Source organism: Notothenia coriiceps, unplaced genomic scaffold (assembly GCF_000735185.1).
Source record: "Notothenia coriiceps isolate Sejong01 unplaced genomic scaffold, NC01 NC01_scaffold00008755, whole genome shotgun sequence".
Classification (NCBI taxonomy): domain Eukaryota; kingdom Metazoa; phylum Chordata; class Actinopteri; order Perciformes; family Nototheniidae; genus Notothenia; species Notothenia coriiceps.
Window position 1 is genome coordinate 3,137 of NW_011341456.1, and position 8,484 is coordinate 11,620.

An 8,484-nucleotide genomic window follows, 5' to 3' on the forward strand; every position below is an offset into this window, starting at 1 on the left:
TTAAGTCAAATAACTCATTCATATCTATTTAATATTATATTATTATAGTTAATGATACATCAAATACATATTATTCTAAGTAGAAACACAAAGCTGCTAGTATATAGAGAAAACATATATTTGTTTTTATTTAAATGTATTTTTATAATCTGTTTCTACTTAGAATTATTTTGAGTATTTAAATAGTTGTGCATGTTTGTATTTTTACAATATGCTGCTTGATAATAAAAAGTCCCTATTGTCGAATTTTAATCAGGCACTGTCTTGGACACCTATGGTCTGGGGCCCCTCCCTTCCTTTTCTTCCTTCACTTCACTCTCTCGCGTTGACGCAGGGTGTGGTGCTACTCGGTGTTACTCGGTGTCTTCTTGGCGGCGAATTGACGACATTATTGATTAATGTATCTGTTATGAACATCCGTAAAGTCGTGTATTGATCCGTGGACGAAATGGAGAAAGTTTTGGTGGTTTCTCTGCTGGTTTTGGCCTCTCTTCGCTCTGCTTCTACTGAGGAGAAGTTCATCAAGGAAGGCGGTAACGTGACGCTGGACTTGAGGCCTCCTCCTTCCGATCCGATCACCATCATCCAGTGGAAGTTTAAAGATAGTATTCTGGCAGAATGGATCAAAGGTGTGGTTGATTTGGCCCATAACAGATTAAACATCAAACTGGATATAGTCTCTGGAAGTTTAGCTATGGAGAAAATGACCAAAGAGGAAGAGGGTGTGTATTCAGTGGAGGTTAACAGCAACGTGCAAAGAGTGACATACAACGTTTTAGTGATCAAAGATGTTCCCAAGCCGAAGATAGAGTTCTTCCCGCTGATATGCAGCGATGAAAGTGACAAATGTAGCATGACCTGTGACGGGAACACCACCGGGGCTGAACCCGTCACTTACAGCTGGAAGACCGGGGATGGAGAGTGGAAAGAGTCGGAGAAAGACATGCCCATCACCAGGGAAGAGCATGGACAAGAGAAGACCTTCACCTGCAAGATGAAGAACCCAGTAAGTGAGAAGGAAAGTGCTCAAGTTCCAAATAAACTCTACAAGAAGGAAGTACCAAAGCCCTCTCCAGTTGGTCAGATTGTTGGCATCGTTGGTGCGATACTTCGGTGTTGCTGCTGGGATTGTGGGTTATTGGGTATGGAAAAATGATAAATGCCCCTGCGGGAAGCAAAACTCCGTCCTGGCTGAAAATGGAAATGCACCTGCTTATAAGGCTGAGGGTGAGACAACCGCTAGGCTTATTAATGCAAGCTCTACAGACAATACATCACCAGATGAACAACCAGGCAGTGGAGGTGGTCCTGCAGGGGGAGTAGCCGATCCATTGCTGAAGGAAGAACCACCAGGCAGCCAAGAAGAACCTACAGACCCTCCGCCCAATACACCGCATGAGAAAAACACTGTCATCGAAGACGCAGCTGCAAAAGGAGAAGCCGATGCTAAACTGGATGCTGAACCGGATGCTGAACTGGATACTAAACTGGATGCTGAACCGGATGCTGAACTGGATAGTTAATTGTGAAGCTCTTTTCTCATCTGGCAGATTGCTATACCTGCGGACATGTTGGGAAAACATCTCAATATGTTTTGCTTCACATGAGCTGTGTGTGTTTTTTAGCTGTGCATCCTCGACTGTTACATGCACCAGAAGGTTTGTCATACTGTCCACTGTCCTCCCCAAAAGAATCATTTGGTTGCACAGCAGCATGAAAACATGATTTATATTTAAATATCAAATGCAAATTCACAGCCTGTTGTTAAAAGGGACATTGTCTTCATGATCAAAAATCGATATGAGAGGACTAATGTATGAACTTTAACAATCAGCCATCTACTTTGATAATCCAATTTGAATTTTTACAATTTTTTTGTTATTTGAATATTACTTCAAAGTTATGTTTAGCTTTTTCTGATTATTATTATACATGATAACTCGCTTTGGATTTGTGTTAATCGATCATTTCACTCAAAGTATTTAGTGTTTGGGTGAACGAGTGAAAACATGATTTAGATGTTAATGTGTGTGCATATGCCGATAAGAGCTTGGCGACATTGCAACAAAATATCTGGGAGAAAAGATTCTGTCGCCTTTCAAGATAAAACGATCAACAGGAAATTATTTGTCAAATATTTTGATCGTCAAATATTTGTTTTAGTCTGGAAAAAAAACATGAAATGATCTGTTTTCACGTTTCTTAAATGTGTGAATTTTATGCTTGTTTTTGTTTTTGTGATCCACGACAATCAACTGGATTTGAGTTCATCGATAATGAATGTAATTGATACTTGCTGTCCTACGACTTGCATGCTATCATTTTATCTACAACCACCTTATCTTTTGTCAATCTATCAGGATGTAAGATGACGAGAATGCACTATTTATCAATTTTTTCAAGCCTTAAAAGCATGAAATAAATTGATCAATACTAAAAAAATAGTATTAAATATAATTTTTCTTGGTAATAAGGGAAGAGGAATGGGTTGAAGTACTCAATGACATCCACTCAGTGTCAAATCATATACATTTCAGTGTGCAGTTCCGAGTATTACTTCTTACAATCCACCATATCCACATGTTCGTAATAACTTATCGCCATCCTCCAAAAAGAGACACTCAGCTAAATGTGAGGCTTTTTTATATTGAAAACTCAGTGCCTAAGTTCCTTCATGAAATGAGGACTTGAGTCCAAGGAGCCGAAGCACTTAAAGAAACGCACTGTTGGCACGCCGTCCACTTTTAATTAGACGTTGAAGACGAAGCTTCATTGAATGTACACTTTTTGTAATATACATGTTTTTATTACGAGTACAAATTAGATTACTTTTGATATTTTGATGCACTTGTATTCTGCTTTTCTTTTTTTTTTAATGTTTGGAATTCCACGGACTTCTAGAAATGGCTTGCAAAAATGCATTTATCTCCATTGTTTTTTTAATTTATTTAGTTAGCATTTATTAAGTTGTTATCTGTTTATATTCAGTGCCTTTGTGAATAAACGTGAGTCTTGCTAAACAATCTGTTGTTGTTTTTTATCGAGTGACCCCTCCTCGACCCCTATCCTCGTGTCTTAGTCCCGCCCACAGGAGATGCGAGCGGAGGAGTCGAGGAGAGAGGAGTCGAGGAGGTGAACCGAGCAGGCGGTTAGAGAAACGAGGAAGGGCCGTGGAAGCTGACCTCTCATATCTGCACTTCACTTTTCATTCCAACACTGCACATATTTAATTTTTAACATATATTTGTCATACCGTACATCGTTCTTTGGTATTTCTATAATTCATGTATATATTGCTCTTTATTTTAATGTTATAATAGTTGTATTTTTAGGCCCAATTGATCTTCTTTCAGGATCATAAATGTACGTTTACACATACAAGGAATTTGCTTTGGTGGTGCCAACATAAACAATGTAATGAAAATAAGCTGTATGAGTAGGTCAACAATATAGAAAAATGTATTTCTAAGAAACTAGACAAGTATTTATACCACATTGAAACATACAATAGAACCTAAAGTCATAGGACCATTCATATATAATGATATTTGACTGTGTTTATGTATGCACCATATACACCAGGGGAAATTCCTCCTATATGTTAACCCCTTTAGATATACAGTCTGCGTATGTACTATAACCAGGGGTGCACATAAGTGGTACGCAGGTACGCATGCGCGGCAACAATCTGAAATGCGTACCGTCACTTGTGTCACAAAGGGCATTTGCGTACCGACGTACTTGTGAAGCTTTTCCAGAAGGCGGTTAGATCACCGGACACAGAGTCGGTCTCCGTGTGCACAGACAGGGCTGCTGTTAACGTCGGTCTGTACAGCAGCACTGCGCTAAAACAGCTGATCACAACGTTCACATGCTCCCCCCCCCGCTGACATTCGCGATACAGAGGGCTTCATGGGAACTTTGAGGGTAGCCAGAAGTTGGAGTACCAAACAGTGACTCCAGGTACTCATCTGAGTACCTTACTGAGAAAGTTGTGTGCACCCCTGACTATAACACCCCTATAGTACAGCGTTATATTATTATTAACATAGTAATACTACTATAACATCCCTGTTGTTTAATACTACTATGTGCAATTCAGTATATACCATAAATGGATGTGCACCTGTATTTCTTTCACTTGCGTTATCTCATACTGTTACTGGTATTTGATGTGTGTTTGATTATATATGTTGCATTGTTGGAGGAGCTCAGGTCAGAAGAATTTCATTGCCATCTCTACACAGTAGCTTTGAATCTTGAATCTTAAATAGTAAATAGTGTAATTTTAACATGTATCTTTAATCTTTTGTTGTTGTTGCATACTTCTTAATTAATATCAAGCTATCTTTGTCTCTCTACTTGCTGTCACACATGTACATTTTCTCCTCTGAGGGACGAATAAAGAATGAATAAAACAGTTTCTGATACTGATTCGACAGCAAGACGAACCCGGAAGTGAGTGCGGATTTCTCACTTGCTCTGTCACCACTCACACAGGCGCACACACACCCCTTTATTTACTCTTTGTTAGTGGTGATGCTAACACACAGAGAACCGCCTGGCCGTCCAACCTGGGATGGATTTAGAAGAAGCTTTTCAAGTTGTCGGCGAATTTGGACCCTACCAGCAGCGGGCGGTGGCTGTGCTTGTTCTCACACAGGTTTGTGCATTAAAACAAATATACATTTATATATGAAAACAAGCAGCAGTGGCGGAAACTGTCCCTGCAACAACAGCGGGTGAAATAACGCTACGTGGCTTTACAAGGGGGCTTTTTAAACCTTCAAATGTGGAGCAAGAAAATACCATTTAACTGTGAGATAAATGCAACATGTTAGCAGCTTTGTGCCTGCAGCTGTTGCTTATAATTGACCAAGCTCACTCTGCACGACAGAGAACTTCATTTCGAAAAACTGAGATTTGAGTGTTGCATGGTTTATCTGTAACTTTACACAAAAAGTTGCCTTTAATTAAACACTTTTTTAAATATTGACTTCTTATTCTTTAATTCGGCACACTATACAAAGCTTGTTTTTACATAAATGTATTGTATTGAACCTCTTTTTTCAACAGGACGTACGAGCAACACATCCGGGTACTTTCACACGAAGTCCAAAATGTTTACATAATGTTGTAAGAACAAAGCCCAAACTTAGGCCAAAGTTATCACAAAACCCACTTATTACTACATATTTTTGAAGTAATTCCCCACGTGGTATGTATTGCATGCCACCATTACCAAATTGAATCGCCAACTTCCTCACAATGAACTTGTAATTAAAGAAAGTTGACCTTTAATTAAAGAAAAATAGGCTATAGCCACTTCATACATGTCCCGAATTTATTGCAACAAGCCACATATTAAAAAACAGCTTCAATTCATTTCCCAATCGCACTGTATTTGGACTCATGCCACATTTCATTGTAAATATTGCATTATGCAAATTACGTTTGGCAAAACTTCCCTTTTGGTTAAGCCAACCCTCCCTCTAGCTAGTGGTTGTTAGATTTCACAATGACAAAAGTTTCCATGATGCTAAACTGAACATAGAAACAATAAAACATTGGATTAAAGACCGGATATTATAGCATTTCTTTAAGAGTGGTTAATTGATAACACTTTGAAAACACTACAGTGAAAGTCATGCATTGAAAACCTTCCCTAAGTAAAAGTATGTTAGTATTAAGATTATAGGATGTATTTTATGGATCATAATTTGGACAATTAATTAGTTTTTGCATCAGCTGGTTATCAAGGGTTTATCACAGGAGTACATTTCATTCATTTCTTTGAATTTATCTCATAACTGTACAACTTTAATCTCTTACATTTGATGTTTTTTGGTCAGAATGCATCCCCCCTCGCTGGTTAACAAGTGGTTCAATCATAGCATCCATTTGTTGCCCATTGCAGCCATTTGTATGGAGCTCTTCTGCATTACAATATGTACTGTCTTTACAAATACAGACAAACAGACACTTTCTTCCCCAGAACAATAATTGCACTAAACTCCAGCTTGCAATGACACAATATATATATATATATATATTGTATACACATTCAAACCTATTATTCTTTACTTAAGCCGATATATTCCTGCACTTTAAACTGTATCTGCATATTGAAGTATGAATGCTTGTTGTTAGTATGTTGTCTTCTCCTGAATGCTGTATGTCTCTTTGTTTGTTTTTTGTATTTTTGATGGCACCTTAAAAAAAAAGGATTAGATCTACTCATCTCATTGTACCTGTATAACAGGGGGGTCAAATACACAGTGGGCCAAAATAAAAAAATGGGTACTAGTCGAGGGCCGGACTGGTTCAATGTTGATTGCTGAACTTATTGAAATGAACTTATTGCACATTTTAAACCAGGAACTAACAAAGCTTAAATGATTGCCTATAAAAACAACATTAAACATTAAATAATCAGTTGCATTCATTTCTTATGGCTCTATCTGCAGCTTTTCCAGAGTCATTTCTTATGATTACATTTTCCCACAGGCCAACAACAGCTTCAAAAAAACTATTCCCCTCAAAGACAAACCAAACATGCCCTGTTGTCGTGAGAGAGAAAGTGCAGAAGGAAACATCCATTAAACTCAGTGTGCTGCTCTGTGATGCTAGCTCAGATACTTGGCATCTCATCTTGGGTGCAAGGTCATCAATGTTTGGGCTCAGGCTCTGAGCTGAGGAGACCCTCAGGATGGAGTGAAGGTGTGCGTGCAATATACCGACGGGCCAGATCTAATAGGAATTAGAAATTATCCTGCGGGCCGAAATTAAATCCACCAAGGGCCTGATTTGGCCCCCGGGCCTTGAGTTTGACCCATGTGCTGTATAATGACAGTACAGGATTCTATTCTACCTGTGTTGTCTCAGGTGTATATGGCCTGTCAGTCCATGCTGATTGTTCTGGTTGGATCTACTCCGGAGTATCACCTCGAGCCTCAGGACGGAGATTCGTCCGGCCTGCAACGCGTCGTCTTCACCGAGGACATCGACTCCATAGTGACCGAGGTGAGAGAGACGGAGATCACAGGCATTATCCATGAAGTACAGAAATAGTTATATATAAAACGATGTATTTAAAGTTATCTTTGCTAATTTTCTTGTTTTTAAATGTGTTATCTAAAAGCATCACCAGTTTTACACATTTTTCTATAAACACATTCATTATTGTCAGTGTGTTTTTGGTGTTATTGCATTTCAGTTTGGCTTTTTTAATCATTCAAACCAACTCAAAGCATCCGTTAAAGATACCAAAGTACCAACTGTGCATTATCAGTTTCATCCAGAAATAGTTTTATATGTATCTCCGTCTTTCAGTCAGCTTATGTGTTATCATGTTGTATTTGAATGGTATGTTGGTCCACTGAGTGTTCTTGATAGTTATGCATTATTTCCAGTTGAATACTTATTTGCTTAGTTATTGTCTATCGTTTGCTATTTGTACTTAAAAAGCTGCCTTTGGATTCAAGGTATACAATCAGCCATGTTTGTTTGCATACTGTATGGAAAATAATAGTTTGTATTTTGAGCAAAACACACAAAAACGGGTCAGTAAATCCACCTTTTCTCTGGTTTTGTGGCAGTGGTTTCTGGTGAAGCAGCAGGCCTATAAGGTCAGTCTCGCCGGGTCGCTGTTCTTCGCCGGGCTTTTGTTCGGGAACGTTTTCTTCGGGCCTCTCTCCGATAAGATCGGCAGGAGACCTGTTTACCTGACAGGTGGGGAATATCTATAATACGTTTAATACACTTTATATATTTGATATATTTAATACATTTAATATATTTGATATATTTGATATATTTGGCACCTTTCAAACACAGTGACAAAGTGCTTTCCGAATAAAAACACCTCCCCTCTTCTTCATGTCTCTTCTACATCAACATGTGTCCCCTCTTCTTCATGTCTCTTCTACATCAACATGTGTCCCCTCTTCTTCATGTCTCTTCTACATCAACATGTGTCCCCTCTTCTTCATGTCTCTTCTACATCAACATGTGTCCCCTCTTCTTCATGTCTCTTCTACATCAACATGTGTCCCCTCTTCTTCATGTCTCTTCTACATCAACATGTGTCCCCTCTTCTTCATGTCTCTTCTACATCAACATGTGTCCCCTCTTCTACATGTCTCTTCTACATCAACATGTGTCCCCTCTTCTTCATGTCAACATGTGTCCCCTCTTCTCCATGTCTCTTCTACATCAACATGTGTCCCCTCTTCTTCATGTCTCTTCTACATCACCATGTGTCCCCACTTCTTCATGTCTCTTCTACATCAACATGTGTCCCCTCTTCTCCATGTCTCTTCTACATCAACATGTGTCCCCTCTGTGGAAAGAGACTGAAAGTTTCAGGAACAAAGATTCTCTCTCTTTTTGATCCATTTCTATAAAAACCTGTCTGAAAATGAGCTGATCAGATTTTGGCCACTTTATGATGTCATAATGATGTTTTGTCTTGTGTAACCATTA

At 38.8% G+C, this 8,484-nt stretch overlaps 2 protein-coding genes across 2 annotated transcripts in view; both read left to right on the top strand.

Annotated features, from left to right (window-relative positions):
- The first annotated feature begins 295 nt into the window (after positions 1–295).
- LOC104944759 (uncharacterized) lies at positions 296–3,021 on the top strand. The gene has a single exon (XM_010770334.1). It carries the CDS (start codon positions 449–451, stop codon positions 1,154–1,156), a length of 708 nt encoding a protein of 235 aa, XP_010768636.1. The 5' UTR covers positions 296–448; the 3' UTR covers positions 1,157–3,021.
- Positions 3,022–4,525: 1,504 nt separating this feature from the next.
- The window catches only part of slc22a15 (solute carrier family 22 member 15), a gene marked incomplete at its 3' end in the record, with an annotated part of 12,843 nt that continues 8,884 nt past the window's right edge, over positions 4,526–8,484 (top strand). Inside the window, exons 1-3 of the mRNA XM_010770335.1 lie at positions 4,526–4,663; positions 6,886–7,023; positions 7,599–7,745. Of these exons, the coding sequence (XP_010768637.1) occupies positions 4,580–4,663; positions 6,886–7,023; positions 7,599–7,745 (369 nt within the window). The remainder of the gene's footprint in view (positions 4,664–6,885; positions 7,024–7,598; positions 7,746–8,484) is intronic.

Bases quoted from the DNA above. Each gene is read 5' to 3' on its own strand.
- LOC104944759 (XM_010770334.1), top strand. From the start codon at position 449: ATGGAGAAAGTTTTGGTGGTTTCTCTGCTGGTTTTGGCCTCTCTTCGC.